Here is a 27596-nt window from a genome sequence, read left to right as displayed (position 1 = left end):
ACGGCTGTGTAAACAGTTGTGATTAAACTGGCATTTAATCAATTGGAACAAAATCCCCGCGGCTCCCGAGGAGCTCACCTACTAAACCCGACTTTCAATGGCAACAATCCCCCAACAGACGACTTCCCTTCCAGACGGGCTTTCATTGCGCAGTAAAATAAACTTTTATTTGCTAACCTTGCTCTCGAAGTCGCTCAGCGTTTCAAAAGGACCTCACATGACAAACACCGCTACGCTCCATCATTATCCCCCACTCCCTCCCCCGCATTCCTGCGCCGGCCCTGCCTGGGTGTTCCCCTGCCGGCGGCACAGCCCTCCGGAGGGGCGCGGGAGCTTCCGGCCGCCGCCTCTCCCGCCTCAGCGGCGGCCCCGCGGCCCGGCACCGCTCCCGGCGCTCGCCCGGTGCCTCCCGAGCGCCTCGCCCGCCGCTTCCCTGCTCTGGCAACCGGCGGGCAGCGCGGCGCTCTGCCGGCGGGCGGGAGGCTGTACAACCAGGGCAAAGGACACTTCCCCTCCTCCCCCCGCCCTTCCTGCGCCGCGGCCCCGACATGAAGGCGGCTTGCTGGCGCCCGGGCGCTACGGCCGACAGAGACAGGGATGAATACGGCACAGAGCAAAGCAGACCGGTCCCATCATCTCCTGCCCACCGGCGCGATGGGCGCTAGCCCCTTCCCTCCCGCCCGGCTCAGCCCCACGGATCGGGATCAGGGATCAGGGATCCGGACGGCCCTCTGGGCGGAGGGATACGGGGCGGAGCCGGCGGCGCGGTCCGCCGGAGAGCTGAGTCCCGTTGCCGGGTGACGGAGCGGCCGGCCCGGCCCCCTCCCTCCTTCCCTCCCTCCCTCCCCGTGGCGCTAGAACCGCCGCCGCCGCCGGTTTACGTAACGCCTCCCGGGGCAGGTCCCGGCTCCGTCCCGCCCGCCTCACTCGGGGACGGCAGCAGCGGGACGGAGTCCGCTGCCTCCTCCGGCTGCCAGAGGCCCCAGGGCCCCGCTCTGCGCCACCACGGCAGGTAAATGCCCGCCGCGGGCCCGGGGAGCAGAGGGAGGGGCAGGGATGAAGGGAGGGAGGGAGAGTGGCAGCCGCCCTGTCCGTGGAACAGGAGGACGGAGCCGGGAGGCGGCAGCGGGCGCCCTTCCCCTCCCCCGCTTCTTTCCCACCGCTGCGTTGGGACAGGCGGGCTGGACCCCCGGGAGCGCCGGGCCGGCGGCTCGGGGCCCGGCCGGGAAGGCCCGCGCATCCCTGCCCGCTCCGCTAACAGCCCGGGAAGAGGAGGAGTTGCGAGGCCGGGCCTGGTCCCGCCGGGAGGACGGGTTCCCGGGATGGCGCGTCCCGTTCTTGGGTTGCGCCTGGCGCAGCGCGGCGGGAGCGTGCCGGGGGGCGCCGGAGGAAGGGGCCGGGGAGGGGGTGACAGGAGCGCCGGGGGCCGGGCGGGGGGCGGCTGCCGGCCGGCGGCGGGCCGGGCTCGGGGGCGGGGCCGGGGGCCCGGCCGGGGTGCCCCGGTCAGAGCGCTGCCCGGGAGAGGAGCCGAGCCCTCCCTGGCTGCCGCCGGCTCCGCGCTCTTCCATCCCGGCGGGACCCGGCGCCAGGTGAGCGGTTTGTGCCGCGGCCGGGAGGAAGGCGCCAGCCTGGAGCGGGAGCAGCGGCTCGGTGCCCTCGGGCTGGTTCACGCCAGGGAGCAGAGGAGGAGAAGGAGGGAGGGAAAGGCGGCACCCCGAACCCACCCGCCGCGGGTGCCGGCCCGCGCCGGTGTCATCCGGCGCCAGCAGACGGCAAAGCGGAGGATGCGGCTGTTCGGGGTCGGAGTAGGGAGATCCCGATCCGGGCAGCGCCTCGCCTGCCCCGCCTGACCCCGCGGTTGAGGTGACGGGCTTGTAGCGCTGCCGGGCCCGGCTGGCGCTCACGCCGTGACCTTTCATCCTGAGCGGGCGTTCAGAGCGCAGCGGCGGCCGCGCACCGGGGAGGGGGAGCTGGGGACGGGCTGGGGCCGATGGAACCGCCCCGGCTGAGCCGCGGCCTCACAGCGCTGCCCCGGGGGCTGCTCTGGCGGGGCTGGCTCGTTCCCCTCTAATTTTTTTTTTTTTCCTCCTTTTTTTCCCCTTCCAGCAGCATTGTCCTTTAGGGCCTATTGAAGGCAAAAGGCAGATAGGAGGGCTAGGGCTGCTGCTGCTGGGGGAGGCGGAGCTGGGCTGATGGCAGAGTGACGGGAGCCGCAGCCTATGGGCGCTGCGAGCCGGGCGCCGCTGGGGCGGGAGCGCCGGCCGCGGCCTCTCGCGGGCGATGGGCGGGGTGGGGGACAAGGTTTGGCGAAGGTTACAGCTGAATGCAGAAGTGACACAAACTGACACTTCGCTCCGGCAAACTCGTTTCCATCTTCTCCTCGTGTCGTCTCGATTAAAAGTATACACGTATTGAATCGCGTTATGAAACTTTAAGAAAGCCAGAGTGCGGTGCTTTTTTCCCCTGTCTTGTCTTTGTTTTAATTACTCATTGCAATACCTGATACTGATCTGAAGGGTGAAAATAGTACGATTTGCTTGTCCTTCCTTTCAAATAAAACCCATTCCTGTAGTCTGATGTTTTCTGTGTATAAGTGATTTGGGCTGTAATTTATAAGCTTGGGATCAGAGGCCTCTGTGGTATGTGTAGTTGCTTTTCTTCATTCAAGCCCTTTAAAATGTTTATGATTTCTATTGTACACCATATATTTCTTCTGTATTCCTGAAATGAAGTAGGAATTGCCAATTGACTTTGGTTTCTTAACTGTCAAAAGTGAACTCGTGATGATTCAGTAGATAATTGTGTAAACCAAAGTACTTCACTGCAGTGCTTAAACCCTAGGTATTGCAAACTCCTCACAATCCATGGGAGTCTGTAATTGACGTTTTCCTTTATTATTTAAGGCAAAAATATGCCTTACAAAAGTAAACTTGACTGTTACTTGACATGTAACTGTACAGATTTTATTTTGTACTAATCCTCCATCTGCTGTTTCTTGTTAGTATGGATATGCTAAAATGGTAGTGTACAATCATTGTCTTCTAGTCAATAAAGTATATCATATAGGTATCAAAATCTTTTCATCATTGAGGTATAAGAGGGCATGTAAGTGACTTGAATAAAATCAGTAGCATGTTATCTGTTCATAATGTTATTTATTTTCAAAGACTTGACAGTTATTGGGGAAATCCTGAGACAGGCCATTAAAAGTCTCAGCAGTGCATATCCCCACCATGTTCTGCTTGACAGATATTAAGTTCTGTACAGTGACAGAACTTTATCCATCTGTTTGGGGCACCATTGGGGATAAGACCCTTTGAGTCTATGGATTCTGCAAATTTGGGTTGGGTATATGACCCTCCAGCTTTTCTGCTCATGAGCAGTGGAACTGGAAGGAAAGTAAGGGTCAAAGAGATCTATATGTGACCCAAGAAGAAAAAATGGAGGTCCTGAAGTTCTCTTACCTTATTATGCCTGTTTCATAGGCATATTTCAGCATCTCCCACTGCTTTTGTTGTTGCTATTTGCTTCCACATAAGAGAAATTCCATAGGGGTAAAATTATGTCAGCATTTTCCTTTGCTCATTTGCTGTACATTCTAACAGGAATTAGGGTCAGAGGAAGATCTAGATACTGTTCAAAACTCCATTAATTGTCCATCTTGAGCATCTTGTTTCTAGGTAAATAAAGCAACCAAGAGGCTGAACAGGTGAACTTTCTTGAAGGATTTGACTCGGTTTTAGGCATAGTGTTATAGAGTCAGAATAGACACTTTATATACTTAGCTGGAATCCCAGCAAAATCATGTTTCAGTTTGCTGCTTCTTTAAGCAATAGCTAATGACTGAAAGTAACAATACTATAACAGGATAGGCAACAATATCTGGTAAAGCAGAATGTGGTGAAGGCAGTGAGACTTAGAATTCCTGTAGAGTTGGAGAGTTGGCAGGAAATATTCCCATTATCTGCATTGCTAATGGAGCTTGGAATACAAATGATCTTGTAGAAGCTATTTATTATGTTCTGTTTATTGGGATAGTCTGTTTTTAGGATATTTTTCTGTCTCGTGGAACAGAGATTGGTATCCTTCATTTTTGTCCAAGAAAAGTGATAAGCTGGTTGGATGATTTGTAAATGGGATTGCAGAAATGAGTCGTGTTGTCCATCCCCATAGTCCTGCCCCAAGAATTTTTTCCAACTAAAGTCAATTACATGATACAAAAGAAAAATATTCAAACAAGTATTGGTATGCTTAGTTATGTTTCAATACACATACAAAAGGAAAATTGTCTGATTGGAAGGAAAATTATGTTTTTTTCTTAAATTGGAAATAATTTACCAGATTATTCTAGTCAGAAGTACCAAAACATTCTGACTGTGGGACTGTCAGAATGTTTTAGTAGAAAAAGATCTAGATGGGCTAGTTATAATGTTTTACTAAAAAGCATCTTGCTCTACTTTCCTGAAAGTTGGTTGGGTAGGTTTTAATGGATGTTGAGAGATTTAATGTGTATTTTATTGGCCCACAGAGGTGGTTGGGGGTGCGGGGAAGGGTTGAGTATCTTAAACATTCAATACAAAGATTATTCTTTCACAGGCATCTTACTAGCAGCTATTTCTGTAGCTTTATTGGAAGCTACTGAGTATTTTAAATTTTTAATTATCTGCTTCCTTTATAATTTCATATGCAGGATGTTTGGATCTACCTGCATAATACTATACATTGTTTGTTTTGTTTCTGCATCTAAATTCTGTTCATAACTTTGATACCAAAGAGAACATATGGAACATGACTTTCCAAGAGATTTATTTCTGAGGCAGTAGTGTGGAAATTTAAATAATGAAATATTTAAATTAATTTTTCACTCTTGTGATATTACATGTGATATATTAATTATATTAGTGTGGAAATATAAATTATGTATTTAAATTAATTTTTCAGGTCTGATATTACATGTAAGTTTTATTATATCCTGCTAAGTCTGTGCTCAGGTTTGCTGTAGTGTTTTTAATTTTTACTGTAATTTGGGAAATGTTTAAATTTCTGGGGTTTGCTGTCTTGAGGAAGAAGTTTCAAATATGCAGTCTCTGCTAATGTTAATTGTGTCTGTAACTTTCTAGGCCTTATTCTAGAAAGGATTGCATGTGAAAATTTGTACTCTGTGCAAAAAGATTTGTTAATAAATAAAAATAAATTGTAACAGGGATGAAATCTGAATAATTTTGTGGAGTTTTTACAGCTTTTAAAAATCTTTCTCTAGTTACTATTAAATTTACCAAAGGAACAAGGTTTGCTGGATAGAGTGCTTGGCTGAGATTGAGCAACGAGACCTGCATGAAGTTTTTTGTCCGCTGTATTACTGAGTGAATTCAAGTGAAATTTCATTTCCATGTGCTTGTGTTTAAGGTGCTGTATGGAAAGGAGCAGCTGTTACCCCTTTTGTAGGTTGTTAAATTGTGCGAGTTCGTATTTATGGTTTGGTTAGATGGACTAACTTGGTTGTAGAATTTGAAGGGAGACATGATTGCCTTGCCGATGAGATTTTGCATATATGGACTGTGGAAGAAAGTACAGAGAGACAGATAAGGGAGTAAGAGACTGGGGGTGGCTGAAGGCCAGAAAAAATAAAGCAACCTGACATAAGATGGTACAGCTTTAACATCAGAGCAGCAGAGCGGGGTTGCAAGGTCTGTATCCTCTGCAGGGTTATTCCGGGTAGTGTTTGCATAGTCAGGGCTTGGATTGAGATAATAATCATCAACAGTAAAATGGGAAAGCATGATAAAACATACACAGATTGATTAAAGAAGTTATTTTGTTAATTTAGCATGTGTCATATGTACTTTTTAAGAAAAGAGTGTTTTAATAGCTTAAAGAAAAAGGTCTGCTTGAAGAATCACTAATGAAGAAATCAGTAATGCCTATTGCTGCCACTGGATGAGTAATTAATTCTCACTAGATCCTTGTGACACTGTAATGTGTTATTGTGAACTTGAACCAAAATTGAAGACTGTGGCTGAGTAGATGTGCAACTTTAAAGCATTGCATTGGATTTAGGACACTGGAATGTCCTAAAAGAAATGGAGCCAGCTTCCATTTATTTGTTGGGTTCATATCTTTACTTTTTAAGGTACAGGAAAAGCTTTTACTGTTTCATGATATTTGATTCTGCTCTCTGAAGAGTTTGAGCTAATTACTGGTACTAATTAGCTAAAGACTACTGTTCAGTGAATTCCTCTTCTGATTCTGTTTTCTGAGGTAGAAGTTCAGTCCACTGTGTATTCAAGTCTTGCATTTGACAGTGAAACTGAATTACCTTTAGTGATTTTTGTTTTATTGATGTTTTTATAGCAGTTTTGATGGAAGTCATGTTGAATTGTGTGAGGTGACAGAAAAGTTTTAAATTGCCTCTTTAAGTTCAGATATTAGTTTATCATATGTAGATGATTTTTTCACCAGTCTCTCTGAACTGAATATCTTACTGACTTCAGGGAAACCTCAGAGTTCCAGTTTTTAGTAACTTTGTTCTTGAATTGTGAAAGAAATGCCTTGGTTAACAGTACAGTAACTTCCTTGAAGAGAATTAATGCAATGCTGACCTGCTGTTTTTGTAAGAGGTTTTCTGGTTGCACTTTAGTAAAATGACCTTTTTATCTGTCATTTGAAGTATCAAGCAGCAAATATATTATTTTAAGAGCAATATTAAATTGTCCTACTTATTCAGTTAGTAAACTTTTTTTTAATAATTAGTGTTTTTAAACAACATACCTAATCATAAAAATGGAGATATGATAACAAATATCGTCACTGTTTTTATGGAAAAAGCCTGGCAGCCTTACAACATAAACTGAACAATAAATGCCTATGCAAATTCATTCAAATGTTAAAATATAAATTATTTCATGTTGACTTGCTATTCTCTTCAAAATTGCAAAGTATCCTACTTCGGATATCAATTTCATAAATAGAAGTTCATTTACTAATATTTTGCAATAAAAATCAGAGGTGGTAGAGGGGCAGGGAAAAAGTATTTGAAACTATTTGCTTTGTAGGCCTGCCATATTTTATGTGCTGTAAATTCAGTATCTTCTCTGCTGGTTAAGTTTTAGAGCTTGAAAATTCAACTTGTCAGAACTCTGTGTTTACTGAGCCTCCTGTGGCTGACACATCCTGTAAGTTTTTACACTCTTATTAATGAAAACATTGTCTATATATTACTTCCAACTGAATTTAGAGAAACTTCTTTTTATTAAAATAACTGTTGAAAAGGCTATATAGTTAGGTGAAGTTATATTTGTTCTTAAACTCTTTATGAGGCTATTTAAAGCTTTTCAGCAAGATAGTAATTAACTCCCTGAGCTGCAGACCAAGTATAGAAAACATCAATAGTAAGTATTCAGAAAATAATTTCATACAAATTAAAGAAATTAATAAACCAGAGTAAAATATATAATGTGGTCTTTAACAAGTTTGCTGTTTATATACATATGGATTATTAACCTTGCAAGTATAAATAGCAGGACAAATATCGTAGCCTTTAAACGAACACTGGTGGTTGGATCTTTGGCATTCATAATTCATTCTCCTTTCTTTGCCTGACTGAAAGATGCAGTGTGTGCCTGAGAGTAAATTGTATATTAATTGAAATAAATCTTGTATGGTTGCACTACAAGAGTGGCCACTGGATTCCAGCTGATATGAAGAGCAGTGAATATTTTATCAGGGTGGTCACACTGGTGGCCTGGAGGATGATTCCACCTGGTGGCTGCCTGTTCCTTGGAGGAGTCTGCAGCACATTTTGGGGTACATGGGTGGGTGTCTGTGTCTCTCACTGAGCTGTTCAGAACTGGGGTCACATCTGTTTTAATGCACACGCATGTAACTTCTTGCATGGGCCTCCAAGCATTACCGTCCCACTTGGAAATGGAGTTCAAATACAGGCAAGTACTTGTTGGTAGCAGATAGTTTGAACTGCTCTAAAAGTTAAGTAAATAAAGGACATCAGGAGGGCAGGAAAGAAAATGATCAAATAGTCAAGAGCATATATCTTAGTCTTTCCATTACTTGACTGCATCCTGTATTGTGTTTTGAAGTCCTGCATATATTCTAGGTGATAATAAGGCTAGTAAATATAGTGAGATACAAGTAGTAGAAAGCTTACAGAGTTTACCTGCCAAAAATCCTGAAGATAAATGTCTTGGTGAACTCAAAATATGTGCATCTGTGTGATTGCAGTTCTGTTTGGTTTTGTAGTCTGTTAACTCCATTAATGTTTCCCTAAACCTGAGGAAGTGTTATTGAAGTATGATGATGGTAATCAGTGATGTGTACATAGTAAAACGTATTGCTTTTGATAGATAGTGTCCATGTGAAGATTCTCATGGGACTGAACAGAAAAAGACTGTAGCTATCTCCTCCTTGAAGTTGCATCTAGAAAAGTATTTCTCCCCAGGATCTCTCAGGTCCAGTAGCAGCCCATCCAAGCAATCCCTGTGTAATAAACTGAGCTGAACAAGATACATGTCTCTGGCATTGCCCTGCTACACTGCTAAGATCTGCAAATTCAAACTGAAAAACTTAAATCATACCACTGTCTTCAGTGGTAAAAGAAATATAGCAGAAAGGTCAGAAGGCTGATGTTAGTGGTACAGAAATGACTGTGATGGTTGGAGGGTAAAGTGTGAGGTGAGGCACTGCCTCCGTGTTTGAGGTCTGCACTACCACACATTCTCTTGGGTTCTCCACACTTCGGTGATCCATCCTGTTCTCAATTAGTTACAGAGGAACACCTGCCTCTCTCCCAGCAAATCTGAAGGAAACAGTAATTTCTTTGTTATCACCAGGCTGCTGTTTGAGACTGAGTCTGCTGGATGTTACGAGTACAGGGTGTGATTGCATGGGTGCCTAGTGAATTTCTGTAAAAATATCGGAAGTAAATGTCATACCTGTTGAAGTACCTGAATTGGCTTGCACACTTCACGTTCCTTAGAATAATTATTGTCTGAAAGACTTGGATTTGAATTAGCTAAAATGTAGCTTGTGCATTCTGCCTTCCTAATGTTTTCTTGTGATTCTTAAGTGGATCTAATAGTGGGTTGCTGCTGAAAGGGGCAACCCCACTTGCTCTCTTCTGTCACATGTAGAAATTCTGTGGCGAGAGAGCGAGTTGATCACTGATTTGTATTTTTTTAAGACTGGGTTACCAAAAATGAAATCTTTCCCTTTGGAACAAAAAATTGATACAGTTCATCTATGCAGCCACGCAGTGGATGTGTTAAGTACAAGGACAAGAGGGTGGGAATACGGAGGAGAGGATGAGAGAAACAGTGGAATGTCTTGTCCTCTCTTGGTGGCAATGTGCAGTTCCTGTTACCCTGACTCACCTTCAAGTCATCCACAGAGGTATCTCTGTCAAAATGCTGCTGCTGTTGTTCTCTTGGAAGTTAGTAACTACTGCTATAAAAATTATCACTTCTGGTTTTTGCAAACTTGTGCTGGCAGCAGTAGTAATTCCTTTAAGTCTATGTATGACATTGTTTTAATTAATTTTTAATGTGAAAAATATTTACCAAAATTCTTTGTCATTAGATGTTGTAATTTTAAAGTTCTAAAAAGTTATCATACATCTAAGTTATGCAATATGTGTACATTTTTTCTTTTTCAGCCAAGGTTTAAAAAAAAATGTAGTCATGTTTAAACAAAGTAAAATTTGGTTCAAACAGCAGTGTAGACAGTAACAAACTAAATAGGAAAAAAAAATTCTCATGTCAGTATATGTTTGTTTTTTAAGGACAGAATGGAATTATTAGTACTCTGTTGGTAGCTAGATAATCTTTTGGACAAATTCTTAAATAATGTGATTGTTGCCATTGTTAATGGCAGATGGGCATTTGATAATAGTGAGGCAGCATTTCATTGTCTAGATTCAGGCAATTTACAGATCTAGAAATCTTCCCATTTCTTAAATCTGTTTAATGGACATATTTTTAACAGTTTCAAGTCCTTCTTAAATAGCAAAATTTTTGGAGATACAATTCTTTGGGTTGAGGTGGTTGTAGGTTACAGATGTGCTGTACTTAAACTTATCTGGTGTAATTGCATAGTCTGTGGTACCAGAGATTGTTTTGTCATGTTTTATTTTGTCAGAAATGCTCTGAGCTCTATTCTGTTTATTGAAGTGGTATCTATGTGCTGCATAATGACATGCTTGCTTTTGAGTTTTTTTAATGCAGCTTTAATATTGAGTTGACCTCCTGAAGCAGTTTCCTGAGTGATGCTATGAAATAAAAATACTTCCGTCCTGAAGATAAAATTTGTTTCCCAAATTATCAGGACTCCCACTGAACCATGATCTGCAAAACTTGCCAACTATTAGGCTTATTAATGATTTTTTTAAGTCATATTATATATACTGAAGGACCACTTCATTAGTCTCCACTCTGCAGAGATGATTCTTTACGAGCCTGCTGCAATGAGGACCTTTCTGAAAGAGTCCTATTTATGAAGTACATTCAAACCTTGCAACTCTATGAAATGATGTTTTGGGGTGTACACAGTGTCTGCAGGTTTTGTTCTTAGGTCATGCTTTTTCCCTTTCTGTCTTGCCTTTTTTTCTTAGCTTAAACATTTTACATTTTCAAGTTTACATGCATATTTGTTTTGCAGAAGTAAAGAATACACAGATGACAACATTTGGGGTCTCTGATATGCAAGTGACCCCCTAGGGCAAGTGTCTCACCTGCTGATTCTGCTGTCCCTTATGAGCTGTTTCCCATAGCTCTGTTTTTGGTTTTTGCTCCCTGACAGGATTGATGTTTTGACATCTTTAAATAAAGTCCTGTGAGTTAATAATGTGCAGCCCTGTGAGTGGATCAGCTTGTTGCACTCCTCCAGCAACTGTTTTTTGAAATGTTGTTCTTGTGTGATGGTAAACGTAAATGTTTTATAAGAACAGCTGTACTGGTTCAGACAAAGGCTTTGACAAACCCTGCACTTGTCTGCAGCATCATCTCTAAAGGAGCAATTAGGGACAAAAACAGAAGAGGGGGAATGATACCTCCCCTAAATTCTCCCTCAGCCATACACTATTTTCAGCCTAGGGGATTTCCTGACCTTGATATGGTTTGTCTAGTTAAAAACTCTCAAGGGATCTCTCTTACTTGATTTCCATTGAAGGCTTTTTTTTTTTTTTTTGAGTCTTTGGTATCTCTTGGAAGGAATTCTGCTGGCTGTTGTGTGAAGTTTTGTATGTAGATCTTACTATCTCTTTAGTACTTTCTAGTAACAAAAATTAGATGTTGAACAGTCAAGTCTCTGTCCATGGAGAGACATGGATTAATAGCTCACAACTCATTGATTTATGCCTCAATAGGGTGGTTATTGCCCCTCGGCCTCATTTCAAGTTTGCCTATGCTGTATTTTGTTTACTTTTTTATTGCCCAGTCCAGTTTCATAATGGCCATCTGTATTTTTTCAGTTGCTCTGAAGTCACTATTCCTGGTCACTTGCTGTCCTTTGGTAGCTTCTAAACTGTGTCACCCATCTTATCTTCCAGGCCACTTAGGATTTTATCAGGTAATACAGGTCCCAGAGCAGAATCTTTCAGAACTGTATTGGTGACTTCCCCTGGTGTCATCTTCATTATATCTGTTCTTTTTCTTTGCTAACCTAAGTAACTAGGGCTTACATGGTAGCTCTTGAATCCTTTGAGTAATTCCATTAAGCTTTTATACAGGATTAGCAGCTTCAGATTTTCATTTGGATAAGTGTTATGAAAATAAGATTGCAGATTCGCAAGGGAAAAAATCTTGCAGTAACACCCAGGCACTGATTTCTGTCTCCCCTGTAGGTTCTTTGACTTGAGTTACCCTAGAACTGTAAGCCCAGCCTCATTAGACATCAGTTCCCTATGAAGCATAAACCCATTACAAATGGGACTGTATCACTCTTGTACCTCTTGGTAATCCTTCTTAGAAAGGTTGGTTTTATGTATGTTTAAAGTTGATTCATGGAGCTGCTTTTATTTTTCTGACCACTTTTAGTGCTTTGATAGCAGCCAGGTGTTTAATCTCTGTTTCTCATGGCAGGACAATATTTCTGTAGTGTTTCAGTGCCTTGGTCATGAATCAAGCTACTGCTCTTGCTGTTTGTTGTGCATAAAAAAGCTCTGAAGACTACACAGTCAAATTTCTTAGATTATCAAGGAAAATGGTTAAAAAATATCAACTTCTCTTACTTCTGAATTCACACATCTTTTAAATACTTTTAAATACACAAATTCCATTGTTTGCTAGACTTTATATAGGCTTTGGTTTTGAGCTTTGACAGTGCCTTTCCCAGTGTGTAGCTGCTTGGTTTTTTTCTATTAAGGATTTGTTCATCATTTTTGTGGAAAGAAACAAAAGAAATTAGGGTAAAATTGCAGATTCTTCTACAATATATAAGAACAATATGGAGTTCTGTTGCCATCATATAATTTGGCCATGCTTTTGACTATCAGTTTTCTAAAGGGAACTGAAATTTACTGCACTGTATATGTGATTTTAGTATGTTGTTGACCAAACTTGACCAAGTTTTTATTCTTTTAATATTAATTAGGATTTTCATATTTTTTTCCCCACTTGTAGTTGCCAGAGAAAGGATATACTGTTTGCTTTTAATAAAACCATTCTGGGAAAAAACATTTGTTTGAAAAACATTGTTCTGGTTAAAAAATGTGGACTATATATATATAATTTAATTTTTTCCCGTGTTCATTTTATAAATGAACAGTGTCAAAGTGGAGAAAAAAAATTAAAATGAGAGCTGTTAATTTAAACTGTGTCATGCACTGGTGTATTTCAAAGAATAATAGAGGAAACTTTGTATAAAACAGCAGTTTTGACTTAACTATTGTGTGAGAATATGTTTAGTCTAATTGTTAACATGTAGCAGTAGGCAGCATGAAACACTGGAAACACAGATGTTTTCCCTTTTGAGAACTGAAGGAAGGAAAAGTAGTATCTGTGGATTATCCAAGAGATTGGTTTCTTTGTAGAAATGTATCAAAATGTGTGAGGAGTAAATTTGAGGTTTTAGAGACTCACAGGTTGTACACGTAAACAGTGTATTAGTTTCCAACCTCTTTCAATATGTAATCCAGTAACTTTTTTTTTCTAGTGATAGTATAGACCCCAGTGTAGTGAATTTAAGCCTGCTTCCTTTTCAAGTTACCTTTTATGATCACCAAGACAATGTGTGTGGACCTTTACCTGATGGGACAATTGTAAGGGGTATAGTTTTTACTTTCTTAATCCAATGTCTTCTACTGCTTTAAGAGTTGATAATTAAGAAAACTTGAAAGCATGTTAAATCATTGTCTTGTTTGGGGTTTTGGTGTTTTTTTTTTTTTTTTATTTACAAAAAATGTTGGTTTGGGACTTTGCTGCATGGATACACAATTTTCAGAAGCCTCTTGGTGCTGATGAAATAGAGATTAGGTTACTTTAGATTAATTCAGTGGGTTTTGTGGTTTGGCTTTGGTTACTGTTTTCTAACAGTATGCAAGAGAATATGGAGAAAAAAAGCTGTTAAAGACATGGAATTGTCTTGCTTGGCACGAACTTTTAGTTAATCTTTCTGTTGATAGTCCATGCATTAGCACTTTATTGGTGTGCTTGTATCAAGCTTCATTGAAGAGTGATTTAATTACACCTTTCTTTTACTGCATTCTTTGGTAATCTCTGATTTTATGCTATCATCCTATATCCCGTAGAGACATCTGCCACAAGAAGTTGTTTGTGTTACTTTGATTATTGTAGTACCAAGACATTAAAAAAAAAAAAAGTTCTATGTATTTGTTCTGACAGCACCCATATTCCAGTTATTTTATGGAGAAGACTAGATTACTTAGTCTTCAAAAAAGGTTATTTACTATGAAAGACCAAATGTGTTGTAAGGAACAAACCTGGAGAGCTCCAGCATCACTTTCCATATCATTGATCCTCCTTTCTGTTGCTTGCTATAGGTTATTTAAAGTTGTTGCTTTGCTGTAGCTGGATCTAAGGGAGACTAAGGCTTAGTTATTTTCTTCTGCTGTCTATTGTAGATCAAAAGAGTATTTAATGTCTATCACATGGAATACAATTTTGATAATTACATGTATTCTAAGACAGTCTGAGTTGCAAAATCAGAGTGTTTATACAATATTGTGTTCTCAGTCTTTAGAAGATGCTTCATAACTTGGCCCTTGTGCCTCTACTGGTTAAGCTGCTGACAGTTTAACTAGTGTGACCTTGTTAAGGCCATTGATCAGTATTGCGAAAACTGAAGGTTACTTTAAAGGAAAAAATATACTAAGAAGTGGAGTAAGGAGAAATTATTTTGAAATAGTTTCAACATGTATTTTTTACTTTGTAAATAAAAAGTACTTTTCAGAAAGTATTGATGCAGATGTTTAAATTTGTATTTGGTAATTCTTGTTAAAAGGCATGGCCATCTGTCATATTTTATAGCTGGAAATGGAGAATTCTTTCCGACTTAGTTAAAATAACTAGGCTTCCACTAATTATTTAAGATGTAATGTGCTCGCTCTGTTCAGATTAGCCCTGGTCTTGTGAGGATGGAAAACTTATTTTTAGTGAGACAGTGTGAAATAGATTTAAGAGGGATAATAACTTATTTGTCAGAAAGTGTTATTTCTAAAATCAAGCTTCACATCTGTCAGCAGAAATGTTTGCTCTTTGAGTGACTTGTATTAATTTGATATGGAAAATCTCTAGTACTGGGATAGAAAAATACTCCTTATGAAATTTTGTTAAATTTAAAACATAATGGAAATGCTTAAGACCATCTGTGAAACAAAGCACTTGAGAGTTGTAAAATGAGAACTCTTAAATAATATTTAATAAATTTGTTTAGATTTCCAGGTTTTATATCATGTAACGAAATGGTAAAAGAGGTAATAGGATATGATATTCAAAAAAGCTGAAGTACAAAACAAATTACAAACATTTTTTGTCTGATTTCATAATTCCTCTTATAATCTGTCTCTCTCTTACTGTCTTTTCCCTCTCTTCCCCATCTAATAAAAACAAGACACAGTTTAACTGGTCAGCTGAAGTCAGTCGGATTTTGTTAGTTTAGGTCTCAAAAACAGAATTTCTCAAATGTCTCACTTAAATAAGTGTTAAGATAGAAAAGAGAGGCACCATTATCATCTCATTCATGGAAAAGCTGAAACACAAACTCAGTCCTTACTAGGTTTAGCTAAGGAGCTAAACAATGTGCCAGAGTTTTGGTTGAAGTGACTCAGTATCCAGAAGCTTTGCCATAAAGAATCGGAATGGTTTGAGTTGAAAGGAATCTTTCAAGATCATCAACGCTCACTTCTGTGGGTGGGGACATCTTTCATTAGATAAGGATGCTCAAAGCCCTGCCCAGCCTGACCTTGAATGCTTGGAGTAGATAATGCACAGCTTCTCTGGGCAAGTTGTTCAGTGTCTCACCCCTTCAATGTAAAAAAATACCTTCCTAATGTCCAATCTAAATCTACAAGTTTTCAGTTTAAAACTCTGTTACTACAGACCCTTATAAAAAATCTGTCCCCATTTTTCTTCCAAGCACCTTTTAAGTTCCCTCGGTACCTAGGGGTGCATTTCATCAGGTTCCATGGATTCATGTCCTTCGGGTTCCTTAGATGGTCTCAAATCTGACCTTGTGCTGCAGTGAGCAGCTCTTCATTCTCCCAGTCCCCACGTTTGCCTCCAGGGAGTGGGGCAGTGTCTGGAGCACTTGCTGGTGAAGACCAGGATAAAGAGGTCATTAGGTATCTCAGCCTTGTCCATGTCCTGGGTCTCCTTTGAGATAGGGCCCTTTTATCACTGATGTACCTATAGAAGCTTTTTCTCCCTTCATCAAGCTTGATGTCCCTGGCCAGATTTAATTCTATCACAGCTTTAGCTTTCCTCCCTGGTTCCTGGCTGATTGTACAATTTCTCTGTATTCCTCTCAAACTACCTGTCCTTGCTTCCACCCTGTGTAGGCTTCATTTTTCTGTTTGTGTTTGTCCAGGAGTTCCTTGTTCAGCCATGCAGGTGGCTGGTGTTTTGCCTGACTTCCTTTGGTAGGCATGCATTGCTCCTGAGCCTGGAGGAGGTGATCTTTCAATATTAACCAGTTTTCTTTGGCTCCTCTACCAAGCAGATCCCTGAGAAGGCCAAACTGTGCTCTCCTGAAGTCCAGGGCAATGAGCTTGCTGTGCACCCTTGCTGCCCTGAGGATCTTGAACTCCACTGTTTCACAGTCACTGCAGCCCAGGCTGCCCTTGAGCTTCACATTCCCCAGCAGCCCCAGCATGTTGGTGAGAAGGAGACCCAGCATAGCACCTTTCCTTGTTGGCTTCTCTAACTCAGGGAAGGAAGTTATCACCATTATCACATTCCAGGCACCTCCTGGTCCTGGATTGCTTATGCTCTGCTGTGTTGCCCCTCTAACAGATATGGAGGTGGTTGAATTCCCCCATGAGGACCAGGGCTTGTGAGTGTGAGGCTGCTCCTTCGGTCTATAGAGGATTTGATAGTTCAGTCTTCCTGGGTGGGGAACCTTAGCAGACCCCCAGTATAACATGGCCTGTCCCTTTCATCCTGACCCATAACCTTTCAGTCAGCTCCTCTTTTGTTCCATGGCAGAGCTCCATGCACTCCAGGCAGTCACTGACATAGAGGGTAACATCCCTTCCTTGTTTCCTGTGCCTGTCCTTCCTAAACACCCTGTATCCTTCCATTCCAGCACTCCAGTCATAGGAGGCATCCCACCATGTCTTAGTGATGCCAGTAAGATGATAGACTGCAGGCATGTGCGTGTCTCTAACTTCTTTATTTCAATTGTCTTTGCTTCACGTGTTTCCATTTTAGCTGGGCTCCCAATGGAGCCAGCTTGCTGGCTGGAGTGGCAGAAGTTCCTTTGTGCTGCTCTTCAGGTGCTCTCCTGCTGATCTACAATCCCTTTCCAGGCTCTGAGCATCTTTTGGTGGCTCTAGCATCTAACTGGTAGCAGTGGGATGGATTGAGGCTCCTATTCCCTTGAACCTTTAGGTAGTTCTGCACCATGTCTCAAAAAAGAGATATGAAGAGTGTTAGTTTTCCCATATCTATGAAATGTAGGATTTGGGGGCCAACAAGGGTTATGGCATTGACTTGGGGAGAACATTCATTACACGTTCTACTGTGGAGAGCCAGCAGGACTGAACAGATTTTCTGGAATGTTATTCTTCAACAAGTAAGATAGTATGGACTTCTGAAGAGTTTGGACCTGTGACTCTTGGATTTGGACTACCTTGGGTCACAATACTAGATTTTACTTGTACTTTCTGTTCTCTAATTATGTGATGAGGCAGTAACCTCCAGTGCCTTGCAGCATGTTTCTACCTACTGTGTTTTGTGCTTACTTAAAAGATTTTGACTAATTGAAACATGCTGCTGAGCAATATTGAATAATTTTGTGTTTTCTCCTTTCTCAAAGTGAGCACTGCAACCAGAGCAGTAAGGTCACTTTAGGAGAGGGAAAGGCTTTTGTAAACTCGATAGCAACTGATCGTAATGGGTTTCTGTTTGGTGATGTTGAAAGTGACTTAGAAAAATCTGGAATATACATTTGTACCTGTGTGGTGCTATAAAGAAAGCTCCTAAAAACTATCATCTTTTGTTGTATTGACATGTATCAACTTTCAGTTTTGTTTGTCTGCAGAACACATGCTGCCCACATGAAATGCTGTCCCCAGTACCTAGTTCAGATAGTTGTATTAGGTGATGGCTGTTGTGTGCTGGTTATCTTGCACCGGGGTTGAAACAGAACAGCAGATTTTGCTTAGTCACTTGAGTCTATTTTGTTTCCTTTCAGTAAAGGGATATTTCCTGCTTGGAGTTGAGCTTTGTTTTCTCATACTAAGAAGCTGGAGAGGAGAAGGAAGGCCTACACAAATGCCAGATTGGCATGTGGCTGATAAGTAGACCAATCCAAAAATGCCTTTTTTGGGCTGACATTTTCTGTGTTTGAGAGCAGAATGCTGACGTGTGTGGTGCTTGCACCTTCTGCCCCTGGCTTATCAAGATTGATTTGTGATTGTGGGTGGTGTAAGTCTTAGGATAGTTTGTCTATTTTAGGACATGGTTTAGAGTTTAAGCTCTCAGGTAGGACAGGTGTATGCTTTGTGTAAAGAAGGTTAAATGTTAATTTTTGGCAGAGATAAATTATGTTCTGTTCAAATTTTGAAGTTATTCCAGGGATTTACATTTTTATAAGGACAGTTTTTGGATGATAAAATGTTTAACTGTCCTGGAACAAGGCAAATAATTGAAACTAAGAAAAAAAACCAAAAACCACCACCGCTAAAAAACCTGAACCTGAAGGTAGTAGTAACCATTTAGTAGTAGGATTTATGAAACTCCTGATCAGATGAATTTCATTAATTCAGTGTTTTATAAACAAAACACTTCTATTCTAGAAATGGGTATCGCTGCAAAACAGTAGGATTATATTGTCTTCTAGTGATGCAAAATATGCAGTCTTTATTCATACTAGCATAGTTGTTTTTTTTTTATGAGAGTGGCTTTTTTCAGCTGATAATGAAAGTAATAAAATCTCAACTTTCCCATAAAGCTAGGTCCGACATATGTTTCAATTGACAGATTACTTGTGAAGTGTTTGATGAAAAAGTCAGTCTTCCTACAGTAAAAAGTACCTTTTCTAAAAGTCACCTTTAAACTTGTAATGATTCCTGTCACTCTTCAAAATGACACTGAGTAGATGTACGATATGTTTGGAGTAAGCAGTATGTAAATGACTGCTTTCTACTTTGGGTGGTTTTTTTCACTGTTTAATATTATTCATGTATGGATACATATTGTCACAACTTATCATTTTTTCCTCTTTATAGGTCCTGCTGGGGACTTGCATCTGGCCTCAATGTGAAATTAAGGTAGAAAAACACATCTACATATGTGTTTGCTATTAGGATTTAGTTTATTCACTGGTCATGCCTGAAGAGTGATGTTCGTCTCTAGTCGGCTAACAGCCAGGAAATATAAATGATTGTCCTAGAAGTCAAGCCTCTCTCCTATTTACTGGAGTGAAAATCACCTCCAGATACCGACGGAAAATCAACTCCAGAAAATGCTTCACGTTATAAGGATGCCAACCACCTAGATTCATGCGCCCTATCTGTACAGTTGTTGTGGATGGTTTGCCATCTGAAAGCTCCTCAAGCTCTTATCCAGGCCCTGTATCTGTTTCTGAAATGTCTCTGCTACATGCTTTGGGTCCAGTGCAGACCTGGCTGGGACAAGAGCTAGAGAAGTGTGGCATTGATGCCATGATTTATACTCGGTATGTCCTCAGTCTTCTGCTGCATGATAGCTATGACTACGACCTGCAGGAACAGGTATTTACATATTTTAGATGTTGTCCAGTGAAAGTGAGTTTTTGTATCAGTTATGTTTTGTGTATTATACCTGGGTATGCTTCAGCTGTGGGGATGGTTGTCTTTAAATGTGTGGGTGGAAGGAGGGTATAAACCACACAGGAGTCAGAACTCATGGGTGAACTGAGGTTAAAGTAGTTAGGTTGCTGTATGGGCAATTACATTAAACAATGTTTTCATATGGCTACAATGATATCAGAATTGTTAACACTGGAATATCTTAATGGAGACCATCACAACTTGTGATTGGAAGCTTAATTTAATATTGGAACATTAGTAAATGAATGTAATTCTTGTAAACTGTGTCAAATTGCCCAGCTTCACAGTAGTTTGTAGACCCCCCCATCACCTCCCATGGATTTCATGTTGTGCTATTTTCAGTAAAGAATAAACACCCCCCCCAAATATTTTTTAGTCTTCAGGTATTTGAAATACATTATTATACATACATAATTAATTTATTCTAAAATAATGTTAATGCTGAATGCTAATAAAAAGCATGCAAGAGAGTTGTGACCCTAGAACATACTGTTCAGTCTCGATACCTTTTTTCTTTTTTTTTCTTTTTTATTTGTCTGCATCATGAACCTGTATAGAAATACTTTTAATAGTGGAGTTAACAGATTCAGGACTCAGAAATTATAGTTTTCAGAAAGGGCTGATGATGCTGTTAAACATAGGCTTTGTCTTAGAAGGTGGCTGTGGTGACAGTGGGAAGGAAGAAAAGCAAATACCTATTATTTGATAGCTTAATTATTAGTCCTTTTTCATTACTGTTGTTTTGGTTATACTTCAAGCATTGCTGCCTAACTGCTTCAGAAATTCCATTGTCACCTAGTTTATCTTTTTAAAAATCCATCAAGAACAGAGCAGGTTATTGTGAGATAGATGTAAGTGTAACTGAAGAACAAAAAAATTCATGTCAGATGCTGTCAGTGTTTGAACTCTTAGCAACTATTACCATCCATAAAAGCCTTCATGCTTCCCTTGTGCAAACTAGAAAACTTGTATCTGTAAAAGTTTGTTTCTTTTTTTTTTCAAAAGTGTATCTGGCAGCAGTAGGTGACATCAGCAACATCCCCATGATTATTAATAATAATAATAATAATAATTTTAAAAACCCAGTGTAAGCACTTTCTGGAATGTACCTTAACATGTAGGTCTTGGTCAGACATGAATACCTGTATTTTAGAAGGGGGCAGAAAAAGGTTCCAAATCCTGTTTGAAAGGAGCATGTGGGATGAGGACATTAAAAACGAACCCAATTGAATTCACATGAGAACTTGAGGAGCTTTAGAGATAGGCCAGTGGCCCTGGGGGAAATGAAGACTTGTTTCTTTTCAGTCCATTTCAGACCACTGTCATAACTTTGAAGTTGCTACTGTGATATTTCAAATTACTGAAGTGCCAAAATTAGTTTTCTTTTTATCAAGCTTTGCAAGAAGCAGGGTAACTATATTATGAAAATCTCATTCAGTTTATTTCTCATTTTGATACTTTAACTGGATCCTTTGTGGGTTTGATAACAGAGCTTTAGGAATGTGTCTGTTCTCTTTCCAAGTTGATTATCTGAACCTAATGAGCCAAAGGGAGAAGAATACCACATGCTGACAGGGTAGCCAAAACCTGTGCTGCTGAGTGGGTGCTGTGGTACCGACGTGCAGGATGTCCTCTGAACAGCATTGGGCTTTGCAGCTGGAAGATTTTTTTTCCACCACCTCCAATGTGTTCCTGTTTATAACATACTTTTACCATGTTCACCCTACTTCAAATAACTGTTTTCTAAGTTTTGAGGCTTAATATCAATTTAGTTTTGGGATTATATTCTGTCGTAATGATTAGATGCACCTGTTATGAAACATACTGCTCCCTAATTCCTTCCTCAAATAGCTTAGCCTGTAAAGCCTACAAGTACACATTTCTAACATAGAATTGAGGAAATATTTAAATACATGTGTTTTGTTATTTATTTATTACTGATTTTAATTTTTTTCTTGTTACTTACTGGTTCTTGTATCTCCTGACATTTTAAATTAATTTTGTTAGGTGAAGTTATTCAGAAACAAAAAAATCTTTACTCTAAAACATGTATTTAGGTATAAGAAATTTCAAACCAGTTTTAGTGATGGGTACAATATTAAGACAAAGGGGAAAAACATATACTAGTGTTGCTTACAAGTAGAAGTCAAGGAAGAGAACAGGAATTAAATACCTAAATGAGAAGTAATTTAGGAGTAAAATAGAGTTGTTGAGCTTCTTTAACCCAGATTAATTCCTATTGAAGATTTGGTCCTTGGCATCTCAGGAATTTTTTCACTCATGTGATTCCTTTAATTCTTAAGAAAGATGAGAATGTCCATGGAAAGAGCTATTCTCAATAGTGGGCTTTTTGCAATGATTTCTCTCCACCTTAGAGGACAGCTACAAAAAGGACTGAAGCAGTCTATTCACATGGAGAAGATGAGGGACAATGGGTACATGTTGCGCTGGGGGCAGTTTCATCTTGATATGAGAATTTTTTTCTTTTTCTATTTTCTTGTAGTGAGAACAGTCATTCACTGGAACAACCTCCTCAGGAATGTGATAGAATCCCTGTTGCTGGAGGTTTTTGAGATGCAGTAGGATGCTAGATAGTCTTGTGTAGTCTCCTTTTCCCTTGGAAGGGTAGACCACATGATTCTTTGAGGTCCCTTCCAGCCTGAGCTGTAATGTGATTCTGTGATTCTTTGCTTTTAGAGGTCTGTTTTTGGGGATATTTAGTAGTCATCCCTTTTTTCTCAAAATACAGCAGTGGCTTCTCTTTAGAGCAGGTTACAAGGAATGTATAGTCTCACAATGCATAGGATTATGCATAGGAACAATCCATTGCAGTTTGCTTTTTTGGGGGCTGGGAGTGAGGAGGACTAATTTGGGAAGTCTTAATCTTACAGATACTGTCATCTTCATTAGAAATGTTACAGACTGAAGTTCCACCTCAGGGTGTTGATGGTATCATTAGCACTGTTTTAGTTGCTTCAGGGAGCCTCCTTCAGTGCTTGCTTTATAATGTTCTAGTGTCATCAAGTGTGGCAGGGAAATGGAACTCTGAAGTCTGGACTGAGGTTCTGTCAGGTAAGTACAAAAAGTTTAGTGTCAAAAATAAGTAAGAAAACCCATTCCCAACCTTACTAGGCATACACAGATATTTAAGATATAGCTGTTGTCATGTTATCATCACTTCCGTTCACAGTTAAAATAAGAATTTCAAAGGAATATGGGAATCTTGATTGACTATGGGAGTCTTGATTGATTAGATCTTCAGGGTTATTTTTGTAAATAAGTAGGATGTTCCCTTCTGCTCTGTTAGTAATATTTAATATGTGGGTTTTGGTCTTGATTCTGATGCAGTCTTCTCCAGTGTTACTCTGGTGCAGATTTGTGTGGCTTTCTCCAATATAATCTTTTTTTGTGCAGTGAGCTAGTTTGATGTCTGCATAGAAGATAAGACTAAGGATGTGTGTGTGTGGCAGGGGGGGTTGTGTTGGTTTTCATTCCCCTTTATTTGTATGTATGTGAGGGTGGACTGTTTTGTTTGGGTTTGTTTGTGGTGTTACATCTATGCCTTGCCCAATTAGAATGGTTTTTGTTGAGTATCGTTATATGGATTCAGGCTCAGTATCACAAAATGTTGGATTGGTAAGTCATGAGTTTCCAGAGAGTTCATAGCAGATTTTTGCAAATACAGAAAACATAGGTGGAAGTAGAACCCTAATACACTGCAACCAAATGTTACTGGAATGTTTGTAGTTTCTATTCTGGCTCATTGGCTTAAACTGAAATAGCTATTAAAATATTGGGAAAATTTATAAGCCAGTATATCTTGCCCAGCTGTATTTCAAAGGAATAGAGAATTTCCAAGAAAGGAATCTTGTTTATGGTAAACTGTACTGTGGTACCAGGGTCTTCAGGACTGCTTTGGTTATACACGTGTTATTCATACCTATCAAGAATTACTCTAAAATTCTCTAAATATACACACTTTAAATGCATGGTTGTTTGTTTTGAAATACTCAAGTACTGAAGGTAACTGAGTTATTGTTGGCACCTAGAGCACAATTCTTATCCAAGCCATGCTTGCTACTTTTAGAAGTGAGTCTCAGAGCTCAAGATGTAAAAGTTCTTAAGAAATACTTCCTTCTGATTGTGCATTCTTTTTTCCTTTTTTTAATTTCCCTCTCCCCTCTGTTTTTGTTTGGCAGCAATGATATTGCTGATGGGAGGATTTAAGTGGGTGGAAGTAGGAAGCTCTTTGGGACTTTTTTCCCGAGTATTGACTGATGGAGTAGAAAATACAAAGATAGTATGAACTGGGTTTGCACATTTTGCTTGATTCTTGTGATACAGTTCACCGAAATAGTTTTGAGGGTTTTGTGGCTAGTTGAGGTTTGTCATATCAGAAGACAAGTAAGGATCAGTGGTAGACTTGCCCTTTTTTTTCCGACAACTGAAGATATTGCTTGTGTACCATCTTTCTAGAGAAGAATTCTCAAATTGATTTGCACATATATTAGATGTCTACATGGCCTAAAGATTACTAAAGAAATCTCTTGAAACATGCTATATAAGATATTCATTATTTAGGGATTGTGTTAGGGAGTTTACTTGGTTCAGTTTGGTTTGATTTTTTTTGAGGCCTGTCAATGGTTTCTTCAGAATGTTTGGAAATCACTGGTATTTTGTGCTGAGATAGATGACTTTTTAGTGACTTCTGGTCCATTAAGGAAAACCTCATAAAATTCGTGTGGATTTACAGACTGTTTAATGTAAGTAAAGTGCAGAATGTTTCTGCCAAATATACTTTTTTTTGCCATTTGCATTTTATTACTGGATTTACTTACTTTGGATAAATTAAGCAGAAAATCATGAAATTGCTGTCAAGTTTGTAACTTTTGGGGACCCACAGAATTGCTGTTGGTGGAGATCTGAATATTGTGAGACAGCATTTTGACTTAGTGCTAGACTAACTTTTGATCAAAATACCTTGCTCATTGTTTCCTAGTAGCAAACCAAATAGGTGCTTTTAAGATTTGATTGTTGTTTAAATGCTGATAAAAAATATATTTGTAGATGTATGTGTTCTCAAACCAGTTTATGATACAGCAAATATGGCATTAAGATAATATAATCTGTTTGAAGCAGAAGGTGTTGCCTTAAAATATACTCTGTGTGAAACATTATTTCGTTGATTATTCTTTATACAGTATTAGAATCAGTGTTCTGTGTTATATCTTTCATGTACTGATTGTAAACTTAACTGATTTTGAATATAACAAATTTATGGTTTAGAGCTATAGATTTGTTCCTGTGGACTGTTCTCCCTTATAGAGCCTTTATTAAAAAAAACCCCAAAACCTAACCCAAACAGCTAGACACTCTGTGAGATAAAGGCTTTGTTTGTAAGCCTTTGGTCGTGCAGCAGAAAGATTGAAATGCATTTGTTATGCCTACTTTCCAAATCAAGTGTCTTCTGTTGCTTTTGATCTACTTCTTTCAACTCATTTTTGGAAGTTAACAGTTTTTTTCTGAACCTCAAAAGTAATTTTTTTTTTAAGAGAATGTTTTCCTAACTCTCAGAATTAATTGGCTATTGCACTGCAAACTATGTACTTTTGTGGCCAGGTTGAGATTTTTTCTTTTGATTTTTCAATTTTTAACAGAGAGGCTTTTTTTGCAGGAAGACTAATTATTTGTAGACTGATTTGAAGTAGTTCCATTCAGGTAGTCTTTTATATGGAGGCATAAAAAGTCTTCAGAATGATAGTTACACTTCTGCTGACTCTGATCAGAGTTTTTATTCTTGCTTTTTGATCATTGTCACTTACATATTTAAAGTCCAAAATGTAGTTTTCTTTTTTATTTTAAGAGAAAAAGAGCCGTGGAAGGGACACCTCAGCCCATATGTGATATATCTGAGGGCTTGACCTTCTGGTTTTAAGTCCATAAATGATTTTGGCCTATCCCTCTGCCCTGGGATGGGGATATCATTGCCAGCTTTAGCTGTGTTTGGCTTGCATGTGCTAAGGACAGAGGACACTTTGGAGACTGAACTGGGGATGCATTAGGTTCCCAGATCCAGTGGAATGTGCTGTTAGTTCTCCTGCCATCCCATATTAACCCAGTAGAGGGAACTGATGTCTGGATTTATATTCTAGTAATAGATACTAGTTTTTCCCGTGTATATTTTGGGTGAAAGAGAATGTGGGGTTTTGTATGTGTTTTGTGGTTTTGTATGTCTCATCCATAACCTAAAGAGAGGAGGTGAAATCAAGATTTGGTCCTGTGCATTCCACTAACCATGTGTTAAATGTTCACCTGGCTCGTATGCCTATTTTACAAAAATAACACTGCTGCTTCTAGTATAGTTACACCTATTCTTTTATTGTCCCTAAGAAATGCCTTTGGGTCACTCAAACACATTTTTTGATCAGGCATTAAATATGCAGAGTGGGTTCAGCTACAGTAGGGAAATGCTGTGTGACTGCTGTACACAAGTGTCAGTAAATTTCAAAGTTCACCAGCAACATGTGGAAATAAATTTCTTGAATGCAAAGCATTTTCTGTTTAGTTTGTATTTGTGTTACTGCTTATTAAGCTGTATAAGCTTAAGCTTATACTTATAAGCTTATACTGCTTATTAAGCAGTCCTGTCGGAATAATTTTTAAAATTTTCTGACCATAGTTTTTTAGTCAGTACCCCAACTAAGTATGTAAATTTCAAATTGTGGGAATCAGTGTATGAAGAACAGAGTAGGTAGGAGGGGGAGCTGTGAGACCAAGACTTTTAGCTGTACTTTTTTATATGACTAATTCAAAATCCTTAGATTACTCAAATGCGTATCTTTACAGCAATGGGAATAACCCCCTTCTTCTTCCCATACATAAACATGTAAACTGAAGAAAGGACCAATTAATCATATTTAGAAAACGGTATTATATCTTGAAATTAATATACCCATAAAGCTTATTCATACAAAAGTTAAACCACTTTTTAAAAGCTCAGATAACTAAGTTTTAAAGTTTATAGAGGAAAACTTAGCTGTGGTCCTGCCCTCTATCCCTTTCTAGGAAGGGGGTGCTATAGCTGAGAGCTATGTAATTCAAATTTTGGGAAGTAATTTTTTGTGTACAATATTAGTTTTTTGAGAAAAATTGGGTGGATATGGATTCTTCTTCACTTAAGCAATGGAAGATGGCTGAAATGTCTTCACTGTAAAAGCATGTGGCTCAGGAAACTGATTTATTGATTTTTAGTTGGCGTTTGTTTCATTAATTGTGCAGTAACTGAACTGTTTTGTATTTCTCTGTCCAGTGACTGTTAGATATGGGACAGGTTTGGAGTACCATGGATTGTGAGTTTGTATTCTCTATTCTATTTTAGGGGTGGCAGTTGTGGTGGCAGGGATTGGAGCTCAGCTGTAGGCTTGTGCAATCTGTACAGGTTCCAGGGCAGTCAGCTTCACTTGTGTGTTAGTGCAGCAGAAAAGCAAGTCATTCTCAAAGCTGTGCTTAGCTGAGAAACTTTATTTCCACACTCTTTGCTGCGTTTGTATTGCTGTGAGTGATCATGTTGAGCTGCTCGTTCCTTTTTTTTACCAAGTTGTGACTGCTAATGTATTCTCACAAAGACTTACATAATACAGAGCAGAGGTGGAAGCTCAAGGTTGGAGTCCTCCTAACAGTCAGGATTTCTTTGCAGCCATCTCTGGGCTGATACAATTGTACTGTTTGGATTTCTGGGCATAATTGAGATACTTCCTTTGTTTTCTTTGGGTATATGTCATTGCATAACAGTACACTTGCTACATTTCTCCAAGCATAAACATGTGCTGCCCATTTTCTCTGAAATCAGATGATTACAGTGGTCTGTGATGCTTGACACACAACTTTATCTCTAAAGCCAAGAAAGTAGCCATAAATGTTATGAAATAACTTCTCCAGTCATGACATGCCCCTTTCAGACACCTTGACTCTGTAGTGACAGTTTCTATTGAGTTCCTGGCTTTCTTTTCTGCACTGTAAGTCAGACATGTAAGTAAATGATGCCTTTATAGCTCTAGTTATAGCCTTGCTAAATTTTCTTCTTTCCTGCTTTTACTTTAAT

The 27596-nt window shown here is 39.7% G+C and overlaps 1 protein-coding gene across 6 annotated transcripts in view; it reads left to right on the top strand.

Annotated features, from left to right (window-relative positions):
• The first annotated feature begins 903 nt into the window (after positions 1 to 903).
• The window catches only part of KIAA0232 (KIAA0232 ortholog), a 64001-nt gene continuing 37308 nt past the window's right edge, over positions 904 to 27596 (top strand). For 4 of the 6 annotated variants that reach the window (XM_063157581.1, XM_063157580.1, XM_063157578.1 and 1 more), the window contains exons 1-3: positions 904 to 1012; positions 18914 to 19417; positions 22511 to 22567. In XM_063157581.1, coding sequence (XP_063013651.1) covers positions 19187 to 19417; positions 22511 to 22567 — 288 coding nt within the window. In that variant the 5' untranslated portion in view covers positions 904 to 1012; positions 18914 to 19186. The remainder of the gene's footprint in view (positions 1013 to 18913; positions 19418 to 22510; positions 22568 to 27596) is intronic. The other 2 variants (XM_063157577.1, XM_063157575.1) reach the window with 1 other exon arrangement.

This window comes from Melospiza melodia, chromosome 5, assembly GCF_035770615.1.
Source record: "Melospiza melodia melodia isolate bMelMel2 chromosome 5, bMelMel2.pri, whole genome shotgun sequence".
NCBI classification, from domain to species: Eukaryota; Metazoa; Chordata; class Aves; order Passeriformes; family Passerellidae; genus Melospiza; species Melospiza melodia.
The sequence above is the reverse complement of the archived record's forward strand: the minus strand, read 5'-3'. Positions and strand labels throughout refer to the sequence as shown.